General features: G+C 46.8%; 1 protein-coding gene across 10 annotated transcripts in view; it reads right to left on the bottom strand.

Moving 5' to 3' along the window:
* ABCC5 (ATP binding cassette subfamily C member 5) overlaps positions 1 to 14,214 on the bottom strand; it is a 69,860-nt gene that overhangs the window by 20,110 nt on the left and 35,536 nt on the right. For 8 of the 10 annotated variants that reach the window (XR_008432593.1, XM_053951822.1, XM_053951821.1 and 5 more), the window contains 7 exons: positions 13,427 to 13,516; positions 11,018 to 11,207; positions 10,150 to 10,309; positions 9,647 to 9,725; positions 8,944 to 9,057; positions 7,730 to 7,894; positions 6,964 to 7,047 (listed from right to left, as the gene is read on the bottom strand). Coding sequence is in view for 9 of the 10 variants with exons in the window: in XM_053951822.1 (XP_053807797.1) it covers positions 6,964 to 7,047; positions 7,730 to 7,894; positions 8,944 to 9,057; positions 9,647 to 9,725; positions 10,150 to 10,309; positions 11,018 to 11,207; positions 13,427 to 13,516 (882 nt within the window). In the remaining variant the exon portion in view is untranslated. Of the gene's footprint in view, positions 1 to 520; positions 1,403 to 4,623; positions 4,837 to 6,963; positions 7,048 to 7,729; positions 7,895 to 8,943; positions 9,058 to 9,646; positions 9,726 to 10,149; positions 10,310 to 11,017; positions 11,208 to 13,426; positions 13,517 to 14,214 lie in introns of those variants that run through there. The other 2 variants (XM_053951829.1, XM_053951830.1) reach the window with 2 other exon arrangements.

Below are 14,214 nucleotides of genomic sequence, written 5' to 3'. Positions count from 1 at the left end.
GTTGGCAAAACCCCCAGAGAAACTCCTACATTGTGCATGACATAATTTATCCCGAAGGACTGAGTCAAGGCAGGAGTTTGCAGATTTTCACTCTCCCCGCCAACAACTGCAACGTCCTTAAAGAACGAAAAACTTTCAAATTACTATAGTGAGGTGGATGAATAGCCTTGGGGGTTCACGCGATGGAGGAAGACAGGAGGGAGAGGCTGGATCGGTACAAGCACCGCTGCTGAGTGCGGCGGAGGACCGCGGGGCTGGCAGTGCCGAGAGCCCCTGCGGGCAGGGGACAGATGCTGCTGCCCAGCGGGCTGGCACTGCCGGGCGATGGGGACAGGGACAGGACCGGAGAGGCTGGCAGTAAGACACCTCCCGCAGCCTCTGCTGAGGAGCCGGGGCGCTTCCCTGATGATCACTTAGAATAGGAGCAAAGATGCGCGACAGGCGCGGGCGGCACGGGAGGGCTTTGCCAGCCGGCCCGGGACCCGGTTTCCTACGTTACCAACCCCCGCCCGGGACTCACAGCGGGGCCGTCGGCCGTGGTGTAGCGGACGATGATCTGGAAGGGCTGGTGCGGCTGGAGGGCGGCGGGCAGGGAGATGGTGAGGGACGAGCCGTAGTCGGTGAAGGGGTCCACCCTGAAGCCGAGCGGGCAGGCGGAGCAGGGCGGCTGGGCGAAGAGGGGCAGCGGCGGCGGCGGCTCGGCGGCGGCGGGCGGGGGGCCGGCGGGCGGGTCCCCCGGGGGGGCGGCGGGGGGCAGCGGTCCGGCGGCGATGCAGGGCGCCGAGAGGAAGGTGGCGGTGGCGGGCGGGCTGGCGGCACAGGGCGGCGCGCAGGGCGGCGGCGGTGGCGGGCAGGGCGGCGGGGGCGGCGGGGCCGGAGCGGCGGCAGCCTCGGCCGGCGAGAAGGCGAAGGCGCAGGGCGCTTCCCCGGCGGCGGCACGGCGGAAAGCGGCCGAGAGGACGCGTAGCGCCGGGTGCACGTCCAGCACCAGGGCGCGGGGCTGCGGGCGCAGCGCGCAGAGCTCCAGCACCAGGCAGCCCGCCAGCGCCCGCGCCTCGGGCCGCAGCTCCAGCCCCAGGTGCAGGTGCCTCAGGCTGAAGAGCTGCGAGCTGGACGCCGACGCCACGTCCGGCGGCGGCTCGGGAGGCGGCGGCGGGGCCGGCGGCGCCTCCGGCCCGGCCGCGGAGCCCTTGCGGCAGCAGCACAGGCCGGGCGGCCGCGGAGCCGGAGCCGCCATGGAGCGGCGGCGGAGGAGAAGGAGGAGGAGGAGGCGGCGGCGGAGGCGGCGGCTGCTATGTGAAATCCATGGGCGGGCGGGGAGGAGGGAGGCCCCGGCGGCCGGAGCGGCCGGGGCGGGGAGGGGGAGGCGGAAAGGACCGACCGAGGGAGCGCAGGGCCCGGGCCCGGACAGCAGCGGCGGGCGCGGCCGCCGGGGGGCGCCGCGGGGGCGCCAGGGGGCGCTCGAGGGCGGCCCCGCCCCGCCCGCTGCGCGCGCACCCGCCCCGCCCCGCCCCGCGGCGCCTCAGCCCGGCCCGGGCGCAGCCGGACACAAGGCGGGCACCGGGACAGCCCTGGACACCGGCACCGCTCCCGGGAGAGCAGCGTTCACTCGTGCATTCACTCGCTCATTCGTTCATTCCCTCACTCATAGGCGTTGGTATCCGCGCGTGCCGCCCGCCCTGCGCCCGGCCGTGCCCCTTTCACAGGGCAGCTTTAACCGGCCCACACAGGGCTTCCCTCCTCTCCCCATAGCCCAGCCCCGGCGCCTGGCCCGGACACACCGATCCCAGCACTCTTCCTCTGGGGACGGCCACAATAGCCCGCTCGGATCACTCCTGTCCCCTCACGGCCAGCTGTATCCGCCCGAATGCCTCACTTTCACCGTCCCCCGCCCCAGCTCCACGACAAACACCCCCAAACCCTCCACCCCACGCTCCCAGCAGGGCCGATTCTTGCACCCTCATCCCACCGGTAACTAGTTTGGCTTCCTCACTCCTCCTAGTCACACCCCCACATCGAGCTCACAGCTAACCCTAAATAGCCTCCCTTCTCCCTGCATCCCCCTACACCCGTTTTTTTAATCCTGCCTCCAACTCTCACTGCAAACTGGCCCCAAAGCCCAGGTCAGACATAATGTACTTTACTCTTCCCAGAACTCAAGGTAATCAATCACACACCCTCTACTGCTGCCTTCCTAAATGGGAAAGGGGAGAAATCACAAAGTTATCATCTTTGTACAAGCATTTGTTTTTCTGCATGGCAACAGCAGGAGTCAGCAAGCTGGAAGGAAGGAGGTGTGTGCAAGTAACTGTGATTTGCACTCCCACCAGCCCAAAAGAAGTGCAGTCTCTACCCCATGTAATGACACTTCTGTAATTTATTTTCACTGTTATGCTTTGCCTACCCCACTGCCTGATGAGGCTCCAAGGCACATATTTTGGACAAGACAGGAACATTTCTCACATGGTTGTGGGTTTAATGAATCCATAGTGGTACATTCTGAAAGCCTCCCAAGCCTTACACTAACAACTGCAGCATCTGCACCAAATTCCAGCTCAATTTCCACTGTATCATCACACCAGAGGCACAGACTGTGGCCTCAGCACATTGTGGCTGCAGTTACTGGCTCAGCCAAGGGTTAAACAAATCACAATATCACTCTCCACCGACCTGAAGCTAAAGAAAACCTTTGTGTAATCACTTATATATAGTAAAACACATGCTACAGTTGCAGTAAAAAATAACAAGATAGCACTGGGGCTCTTTGGCTGCTGTGTACAGCACCCTGCACTTTCTCAGTGTGCTTTTCAAGCACCTTCAAAAAGAAATTTTGCCTTTACAATAAATCCTCTTGTAACTAAGAAAAACATTTCATCCTGCCATTTTTGCTGTCCATGTCCTCCTTTAATAAATCCTTTAATAATATCCTGCTTTTATCCTTCTGACACCTTCTCTCACTCATACCAGTTGCCTTTTGAAAAAATTATGCTCCCTCCAATTGTGTTTCCAGTGATGCACTAAGCCTGTTGGACACGGCTTTCATCTACAGGTGATGGGCAAAGCACAGCCCCATCAGCCTCCAGATCTGACCCTGCACAACCTTCACCATAGATAAGGGTGAAATGTCCTCAGGTTTTCAAGCCAGGACAACTTTAGGGCCTGATTACACCAATCTAACTGCATGTTAACTCCACAGTAATTTTAGAAGAATTCTACCTGTACTTTGGTTGAAGTCCCAAGCAAGTGCAGTATGTCCACTCATCAGACAGATAAGATGAGGAACAACATATTCTCTTGAAGAGGCTCTAAGCTTTTGATAATGAATCAGGATCAGCTGCACTCACAGTGTTTGGACAGAATAAGCAAAACTGATGCAATGAAAATTCCAGAGAACAATACAGTAACCAGTTATCCCAGGGAAATCTCTCTCCTTTTGCACACCTGCTGGTCTTGGGCCACAGCCTTTGCTGTAAGATGTAATGATTTTGGGCTAGAGTAAATTTTCTTCACAGTAGCTGGTATCAGGCTGTGTTTGGGGTTGGTGCTGAAAATAGTGTTGATAATTCAGGGATGTCATATAGCTGTTGCTGTGCAGGGCTTGTACAGAGCCAAGGACATTTCTGTTCCCCATCTGACCATCAAGGAGGCTGAGGGTGCTCAAGGAGATGGGAGTGTACACAGCAGGGACAGCTGACCCAATTGACCACAGGGATATTCCAGACCACATGGCATTAAAAAAGCTGGAGAAAAAGAAGGGGAAATTCAAAATGATGGTGCTTGTTTTCCCAAGTACCATTACACACAATGGAGCCCTGCTTTTGTGGAGATAGCTGTCCATGGGAAGTGGGGAATGAATACCTTGTTTTGCTTTGCTTTTGTGGCTTCTGCTTTCCCTATTAAACTGCCTTCATCTCAACTCTCAAGTTTCCTAGCTTTCACCCTTTCAATTCCTTCCCCCATCCCACAGGACTGTGTGGGGCCTAGTTGCCAGCTGGTATTAAACTAGAACAGAAGCATGTGCTATCTCCATGCTATTTTGGGTAGGATCTCTTTAAAGAAAGTTTCTGTCCCAATCCCAGTGTCTTATTCTATTCTTCATAAGATGAAGTCTTCTCTGGATATCATACTATAAATTCCAAAGCAGAATCCAACTCCTGAACATTCCAATCATCATCATCAACCTCTTGCAGAATGCTCCAATGATACAGATATTTCAGTCCCATTTGTAAATATTAATGTTTCTTCTTTCCACTTCAGTGACAGGGCCCTTGGCCAGGCCTCAGCTTGCTCCTGTGGTTCAGGATGAAAGTCAGTTCAAAAATTACAGCTCCCCCTGTGAGCAGCAATACTTCAGTACACCTGTGAGACAAGTGCCAAATGAAGTGCAGAACTGATCACAACAGAACGCTTCCTTCTGTCAGTCTCTGTCTTTAATTCCAAAGTAACAGTGCTGCAGCCAAGGTTTAACAAAATGGTTGAGCTGACCCCTGCTATTCACAAGTGACTGTTCCCCTGCTCCATCACAGACCCTTGTTTGACACCTTGCTGAGCTGTTTCAGCTGACCAAAGCTGCAGCAAAGATTCAGCTCTTTAGGAGAGTCTAACTGGCAAGCAGCAATTTGGGGCAGTGAATGCTGAGCAGTTCTCTCACACCTATGCTACTGTTACAGCCAGCACCTACTGAAAAGAGCAGCCCCCACTTCACCTCCCTTCCTGTGGGTGGTGCCTTCCTGTCTCCTTCTTTGTACAGCACTCCTGCTTTCTGCAAGTTAGCTTTCTGAACTGGACCACACAAGAGCCACTGCTGGCATCGGGAAGGGAAGAGGAAGTCCCAGCCTGGAAGAAGAAGGAGGATAAGATCAGGATGGCTCCCTTTTTGCCTAGATTGCCATTAGCTCAGCCTTAGCTGCAAAGTGAAGCCACACACTGCAGCACGCAGAACCAGGTACATTAGCCCATTTCCTTCAAGGGAAATATTGAAGTCCATGGGGTAAACTCCGGGCCTGTGAGCAGGGTAATGTCTGTGCTAGTTAATTCTTGCTTTGGACAAGAGTTAAGAACAATCACAACAACGCTTTTTGTGCTACTTCAAGCTACAGTGCAAGCTCTGTTAATGCCACAATTTGCCTGTGGTACTGTTAGGTAGAAATGCTTCTGCGACTCTGCAGTCATGTCACTCTATAAACAGCAGTGCTTTCAGGTAAAGAAAATGGAAAATCTGAGCCTAAGGTGGTCTTCCACCTGACCTCAGCCCTTCTACTTTGCTTGAATACTTGCACTATAAATTATTACTCCCTGTACTACTCAACATACATGTATTGAAAGCTACCCCCATGCTGGAGGGCACAAAAGTCACCCACTACACTTTTAAAGAAATACCTTTACTCTGAAGGAAGAAAGATCAGACCATGATGCATGACAAGATGAAAAAAAACCCAAAAGTCTGCAAACCTGCTCCCCAGGGCTGCAAAGGTGCAAAGTTCTTTATGTGCCTGAAACAAACCACTTACACCAATAAAATTTACAAAACCCAAAATAGTTTTATTTATTTTTCAGATTTCTGCCTCAATGAGACATTTTGCAAACATGCTAAGGCTACAAAATGTCCAAGTTGACAAAGACATGCAACGCTGACCACTCAATAAGTCACGGCTATCACAGGAACGACTGTGTCCCCCGGGCCACAGGTCCCAAAAAACAGGGATGGTGTACAGTGATCATGGCAATGCACTACGCAGGACCCAGTAACCTGAGGTAGGTCATTTACAGTAAGAAAACCATGTCCTACACCAGTGTTACATCCTGATCAACAGGAACCCCTTTAAGGTTCCAGAAGATGTGGGGTCAAGGACTGCTTCCTTAACAAGTGTGCAAGAAAGAAACAGGAAATATCAATGTTGATTAATCTTAGTTTAAGTGAGCAGAACAAAGAGTTAGTGTTACCCATGCCAGTGAAAGCCAACCTAAACCTCTGAGGAGTGTTAGCAGCTTCAAGATAAAGAGTCAGTCAGCTGAAGCAACTCTGAAAAGGCTTTCCTGCCAGCATACAGGGTACAATTGGAACCTTATGATTAATTTGTTACAGATCATTCCACAAACAGTAAGATTTTGGTTGTGTTAGATCAGCGAAGCAGGAAGAGCTTGGGCTTGCTTGCATTAAAATAAACTCTGCTGATACAGTAAGAAATACTGTGTCAGGACACTGAGAAAACACAAGGCCTTAATGTGACCCAGGAGTGGTTCTCCATTCGGATCACTAAAAACCCTGCTTTGGAAAAGCATCATGGGAAGCAGCAGCCGCTGCTGTGGTGAACATTAGCAATGCCCCAAACAGCTTTGATAAATTACAATGCAATAGTTACACCACAGAGCTCTTCTCTGCTGCGCTAGACAAAGATGTGACAATAAAGGACACTATTGCAAAGCTTCACTTCCACTCAGACACGCAGAAAATCTGGCACTAGGAAAAGACGAACTGTAAAAGACAAAACATTGTCTGATACAGTCCGATAACAAAGCCAGATCTCTGGTACCATAAACTGTACAAAAATGATAGAAAAGAATATGCACTGTTATTAATACAGTGCTTCTTTTAATATAAAATAAACAGCTTACATTTCCACTGTAAATATAGGCTATATACATAATTATGTATAGATATAGCTACATGTATAAAGCTTCATTATAGGCCTCTGATACATTTATAACTATGGCTCCCTGAGCCATTTGTAGAGTGCATTTAATAACAAAAAATTAGTAGTATGGAATAAATACAATAATAAAAACATGAGTTCTTCTGACATGGTTTTAAAAACTCTCTGGCTTGACACATTGTGCTAAAAATTAAAAGATGAAAAGACAATAATCTGCGAGGAGGAGGAAGAGCTGGCCTGCCACAGGCAGGGAGTGTAGCTCTCCAAAATTAAAGTGACTTTGCCCTGAATTTCAGCCCTTGACAGCAACCTTGTTCTCTGCAGCAGCAAACATAGCATAGAAACGCGAGTTCTCGTTGGCCAGAAGGGCAGTCGGGGTGTCGAATTCCACTACCTGAAACCAAACAAGGCAGGTAAAGTATGTCAGTGAAATTCAGCAGAGAATTGACTTCCACCCCTTAGACTTGTGATGTGATAGTAAAGAACAGAAAACACAGCATTCATCTTTAGGTGAGACACCAGGTGGTGAAAGTACCTGCATTTAAGGATACTGTAGCCTGGAATGCTTCAAACTGGCTCAAAAACTGGAACTAGCCCAACAGGAAGCAACCTCTGGTGGTTCTGGCAGAGGCTATGGGCTTTTGGCTTCTCTATCTTTAAGAGCCTTGCCCAATGTTCTTGCATTTAACTGTTTATGGCTCCCAAATGGAAGCCTGAAAAATAGATAAAAGTATCTGCCATAGGTGTACTTGATAGCACAGGGCTTTATGAAAGTAATGGGAAACTGCCACTGAGCCCCAGCAGAGATGTTTATGTTATTATTCATCTCAGAATTAACCTGCAAAGGAAGCCTCAAAAAGACTTTATTCTATTGTTATTCTATGGTACTTTCTTGGTGTGAAAAAAAATTTTGCCATCTTTGATCTTGTCAGAGGCAGCAACTGATCCTACTGGACTATTATTAGCAAGGATATGAATGAACAGAGGATCTTCTACCCTGCAGTGCAGCTGTTTCCTCAGTTCAGCCTGCACACATGGCACCACCAGACTGGAGGCAGAGACACCTCCCTGCTCACCTGTCCCTGTGTTAGCACCATGATCCGATCACAGCCCAGGACCGTGTGCAGGCGATGAGCAATTGTTAACATAGTGCAGTCTGCAAATGCCTCTCTGATGGTCTCCTGGATCAGTAAGTCTGTCTCTGTGTCCATAGCAGCTGTTGCTTCATCCAGGATCAGTATCTGAAAGCAGCACAGAATCCTGGCTGTTACCCATGGTCACACCTTCCCTCCCTGAATATAAAAATACATATAGAGTGGACAGAATGGCCACAGCCAAGTGTTGTCACAACTGGCAATCCTTACAGAGTTGTGGGCGCAAACACAGGTTTTACAAGCACCCTTTCAGTTTCCTCTATGCATTTGCCTTCAACAAAGCCTAAGGATGACACATTTTATTGTCACATCCTAGAGCTACATGTGGGTTATGACCTGGGCCTCAAGTTTCCACTATTTTCAATTTTATATTCCATAGATGAATATCAAACAAATTTTTTACCAGTAAATTGATTTGACACATCCCTGGTGGTGACATTCCTCCTGGAATGAGTCAGTACTGACTAGGCTTAATAGGTTTCTTACACTGGGTAAAGAGTCTCTTCCCCTCAGACATAAACTGATTTGGACTGATTTCTTGTCAAAGTTGAACTGGACATGCTTTGTGCAGGTACTGCAGAGACAGCAGTAACTTCTGCTGAGTAGTCTGACTTTAAAAACAGATGTAGAGTGAACTTTGAAATGTGACATATCATAATATTTTAGAGAAAAAGGTTGTAAAAAACAGAATCCTGATCAATCTCAATCCAAAAGTCCTTTCTCATTGTAATTACTGTTTGTTTTCCATTCCTGCAAAATCTTTCACTTGAAGTTCCACTTGAAGACCACGTTTTAGTGGAGAACCATATAGAAGAAAAACACTTGGCTTATATTCACAAAAAGGTGAAAAGAAGGGAAGAATCTGATGCTCCCCAGTAACAGGACACTGAAGAAATTATTGTCTGACACACTATTGTTATCACTTACAAGCAATGCCTTTCCAATGGCAGGACATTACAGGAGCTGGCTACAGATAACCTTCCTGTTTGTTTTAGTCTTACACCTATCTGGGTTGCAATAATCATTAGTGTGATTCCTCTGACACACAGAAAGAATCCAGCAAAAAAAAAAAAAAAAGGCTTGTTCAATCCCCTAATTCTGGTATCTTTAGCTATTTCTCTCCCTGCTGTGCTCACCTTGCAACGACGCAGCAGAGCTCTAGCTATACACAGTAACTGCCTCTCTCCAACAGAAAAGTTCTCCCCATTTTCCATCACTTCTGAATCAAGTTTCATAGGCAGCTGTGCAACCTGTGTGGGAAAGAGGAGGCAAAAATCTTAGAGCACTGCACAAAATCATATAAACACAAACAGATCTCCTGACAATCTTTGTCACCAGGAGAAGAGAATGAACCTAGTCCCTGCAGGAATTCCTGCAGCCATACCTGCCACCTGACTTACATGAAAAAGCACTGGAAATGTCATGGCAGCAAGACTTACTGCAGAGGGTCTTGCAAAGGGCAGGTTTTAAGTTCAGTATAAATTTACACATGTGACATGTACAGTCACAAATGGAAATGCAGAATGCACAACTCAGGCACATACAGAAAAATATCACTTGAAATGTTTTAACACCCTAAGAATCCCTGTGACGAAGCAGCGCTCTGCTATTCTATATACTAAAAAACCCACAGAATATGGCATGTCCCTAAAAAAACAAAAATAGCAGTCTGATAAAATCAGGGGAAAAAAGTAAAAAAAATGGTCAAAAAGCATAGAGAACAAGGGGGGAAATGTAGAGAGAAAGCTTAGATAAAGACCTCTAAAGTAGCTCCTAACAGATTATGTTGCTTTGGAAGTCAAGTGCAAACATCCATCTCCCAGGGCATGTAATACTTACACACTCCTTCATGTGAGTCCTTTCTAAAGCAGCCCAGATTTGTTCCTCACTGTACTGATTGAAAGGATCCAAGTTTGATCTGGAAGGGGAAGCAGAAAACAAGCAGAATTTTAACTCAGCAATGAGTGGCAAACCAGCAGTGTGCTAATTCATCCAGACAGGTGATTCCCATTTGGCCTTCCACTAACAGTTTCCTTGCCAGGGAAATCAGATGTTCTCAGAACACTGAGGTTAGAAGAGCCAAAACACAACACTAAAGATGGAAGACAAAGACACTAAAACTTGAACCACATATAAAGGAAAGCAAGACTTCCATACAGGATGATCACACCCAGTGCTGCACTGGGCCAGCTAAAATCATTCATCTGTGGGTTTCTTTGTTTCAAAACCAGAACTGAAGCTAGGATGCTGGAGAGCTACCACCTCACCAGGCAGCTATTGCATTTCAGCTATAAGCAGGAAGACTGCTCAGTCCCTTCTTGCCTTCTTATGGCCTCACTAACCTCACAGTGCCACTGAACAGCACAGGTTCCTGAGGGATTATGGAGAGTTTGCTCCGAAGATCTGCCAAGCCAATGTCATTTATTTTCACTCCATCAATTTTAATGCAGCCTCCAGACAGTTCAACGAGACGAAAGAGTGCCATTCCAAGGGAAGACTTCCCTAAAAATGAGACAGGAAAAACATGATTGGTGTTTCTACAGAATCATAACAGTTTTCAGATGAGAAAGCATTCTAAAAGCTGTCAACATCTAAGAAAAATTTTAAAATACCAAGAAGTCCTGGCAAGCAATTCTCTGGTAAGTTCTGAGGTTCAGCATTTAAACTTCTGAGCAATTATAGGAGCAGCTCCTAATCTCTCCTCAAAGAAGCCATGCCTGGAGTGCTGCCCCAACCCTGCCATGAAAACCCAATACAGAAATATAAATTACTTATTTAGAAACTCATTTTGAGATTGATTTAAGTCATCTCACAAACAGGGGTTTAGATTCTTCACATTAGAGTTCTGAGATGGCTCAGAGCCAAATCTGCCTGCAGCATCAGTACAGAATCTTTCAAGAGAGGCAGACAAGCTACAATGAGCACATTGTAGGCACCAATCTGTGCTGGTCAGTGTTTTGGGGAGTTAAATATGATAAACATACTGGCTTCAAGCATAGTAGGATATCCCTGTGCTTTAAATGGAAACTTGTTTTCACTACTGTTTACAGGGATCTTGCTTATGTACAAGACATGAATGGAAACCTCCACTGACAGAGTGTTCAACCCCTCCTGTGGAACCAACTTACTCAAACACAGGAGAACCAATATGACTGCCCCAATCCATTCTGTAAAAGTAATAATTTACCTCTGCTTAGTGTTTTTCCTTACCTGAGCCTGTCCTCCCCACAATGCCAATCTTTTCTTTTGGTTTTATGGTAAAGGACACTTTTTTAAGTACTAGAGGGAGATTCTCTCGGTACCGCATCTCTGCATTTTCAAAAACAACTTCCCCTTCCTGTGGCCAGTCCAGAGGAGGAGTTTTGTTCTTAATTCGAGCAGGAGCTTCCAGGGAAAGTGTCTTTTAACAAAAAAACAGAAGTTCAGTTTCCAGTAAACAAAGAGCCAAAGGAAAATTATCAGCTGCAGCTTTCAGCAGTTCTTCCCTGCAGACTCAGCCCAGATCATTTATGGCAGTTTCATGATGAGCTGTTTGGCTGGATGTGGGCCCAGTGGTCCAGAAGTTTGCTGTATTACACTGACCACACTGTTAATTCCCCTCCTGTTGCCTCAGTAATGACCTAAGTCCTTCTATACAACAGTGGTTTTCATCAATGGAATTCAAAATGCATTTTAGGCCTATTATTTATCAGCACAATCCTATTGAGTTTCATGGCACTCCAAAAACTGGATGCAAAATCTGGTGCATTTCTATGCCTCATTTGCTATGTTATGCCAGGGTCACCACTGTTGATTTTGACACAGAAGAGAATGTATGTCCAAGTAACACATTAAATGTCACCCTCTTCCCCTCCTCATGTTTCCCTGTCCTACTGCATCAGTCCCTTCCAGCCGGCTCACTTCTGCTGTTGCACTATGCCTCTTATTGAGCAGTTCACAGATTAAACAGAAAAGCAGAACCTCTGAAAGCCAAACACAAGGCTATATAGCATGTTTAGAGTGAAGTCAAGGTCACTTTCCCATACTTGGCACAAGCATCCTGAAAGAATGGCAGCAATCCTGTCATGGGATTCACCTCATGTAACTGAACCAGGCCATGACAGCTCCTTTATAGTCTCTACAAAGAGAGATCTCTACAAATGCTATAAAACAGCATTTCTGGAGTGTGATTTTTCTCATTCTAATATAAATACTTGGAACAGGTAATAAATTGCCCTCTAGAGACACCCATTTCCTACACTGACCATTGAGAGATCCCACAGGGATTTCAGTTGTGGACATCTGCAACATCTAGTTAGAGGCAGATTAATTGCACACCAGGGGTTTGAAAGAAAAACAGCCATCTGCTGTGATAGTGCTCCCATTCTTTGAGCTTGGTGCTCAAAACAGCAATCTTGAGCCCCCACTGAAAAAAAGCCAAGCCTGGGCCTTGGTAAGACCCAGGGCCTGAATGGTGTTTCACTAGCCACCCACCCTTCACTTCAGCTTCAAACTAGTTTTACAGTTTCATAAATGGCTGTCTCAAGATCAATTTCTTTTAAAATCACAGGTAGTGTTGCTTGATATAGAATGAGAGACATAACTTTTAAAAAACCCCAAACAAAAACCTACAACTGCAGGTTTTGCCACTAAGGGCCTGACTGATAAATCCATCTCAGCCCAGTGAGAGATACAATATTTGGCACAGTCGTCAAGTAGTGTGGTCACCAAGTCTTCCATATACAGAAATTTTCTACTTAGATGCCTCCAGAGGATTTATTTAACTGGGGGGAATAGACAGGTCTGGGGCTTTTTTTCTTCTGTTTTTTAACCTGTGGATTAAATCCACACACTTTTAAAAAGCTACAAATATCAACTACTAAATAGCCCTACTAAATGTGTTAAATGGATTTACCAAATAAATAAATCTCCCTCTGAGGTTCACAGGAAACATTAAATGGAAAAGTCTTTCACCTCACACACCAGACCCAGTAGGAGGCTTTCTCCTGGCTACACTTTCCCCACTGACCTATGGCCAGTTCTGCACACACAAATCCCAGTTACAAAGAAAGGGTTACAGATAATCAGAGCAGCTTGCTAAGCATTTAGCCTGGCACATTTATCATGTTCAGCTGAGCACATTTCTCATATTTGTAGTAAAAGCATTCCCTTGACTTTTCAAGCATGCAGAAATATGTTACATAAGACAGCTGTGGAAAAGTAGGCTTGTTAGGCTGAAGTGGAATTACTTGTAGATAAAGTAACTGTTATTTGTGTTTAAATGAAGGAATTCCATTAGGTTTGGAATGAAGGATGGCAGAAGACCATCTTTTTGCTGTAAAATAATGTTCTGAATCCCCAAGTTACCCCTTTCACACATTCCACTCTTTACTGTGTCAGCCAGCTGCCAATAGCTTATGTAAACCCAGCAATGCCTCTACCAGTTCTGGGGCCATTCAGCCCCCCAGTGCTGATACGTGTGCTTCACAAAACAAACTCACTCTGCAGTGTTACAGCACAGGGTTTAGTGCCTTTCCAAGATCAGGAACGTACATTCTGTACTAGGGCAGACTATGGCTGAGGCCAGCAACGTAACAAATAACACAAAATTTCACAACAGGCAGCTGAATGCAGTCCTACCTTGATATAGTGGTCAATCCTCTCCACTGAGGTGAAACGAGCTTCTGTCTCTGAAGCCAGTCTGACTGTAAACTGGAATAACCCTGTTAACTGAAGAGGTGAAAGAAAACAGATTTTTAGAGCTGTGACTTGTTATTAAGAGATGAATGTGGCCAGCAGGATCAGGGCAGTGACTGTACTTGGGACTGGTGAGGTCACACCTTGAACCCTGTGTTCAGTTTTGGGCCCCTCACTGCAACAGATACTAAGGTGCTGGAACATGTCCAGAGAAGGGCAACAGAGCTGGGGAAGGGTCTGGAGTCCTGTGAGGAGCAGCTGAGGGAGATTGGGGGGCTTAGCCTGGAGAAGAGGAGACTCAGGGGGATGTTATCACTCTCTACAACTCCCTGAAAGGAGGGTGTAGCCAGGTGGGGTTTGCTCTCTTCTTCCACTTAACAAGCAATAGGACAAGAGGAAACAACTTCAAGTCGTGCCAGAGGAGATTTAGATTGGATGTTAGGAACATTTCTTCACTAAAAGAGTTGCCAAGCACTCAGACTACCCAGGGAAGTGGTGGAGTCACCATCCCTGGAGGTATTTAAAAGTTGTGTAGATGGTTTAGTGGTGGATTTGGCATTGCTGACGTAATAGTTGGACTCAATGACCTTTTGGTGTTTTCCAACCTAAAAAATTCTATGATATTTGATATTCTTGACATCAGGCACCATATAACTAAAGTGTTCAAGACAAGTTAATTAAATAGTTCATTTTAAAATCACCATAATTTATGAATCCCTTGAGAAACCAGG

The sequence above is a fragment of the Vidua chalybeata genome, chromosome 10 (genome assembly GCF_026979565.1).
Source record: "Vidua chalybeata isolate OUT-0048 chromosome 10, bVidCha1 merged haplotype, whole genome shotgun sequence".
Lineage (NCBI taxonomy): Eukaryota > Metazoa > Chordata > Aves > Passeriformes > Viduidae > Vidua > Vidua chalybeata.
The sequence above is the reverse complement of the archived record's forward strand: the minus strand, read 5'-3'. Positions and strand labels throughout refer to the sequence as shown.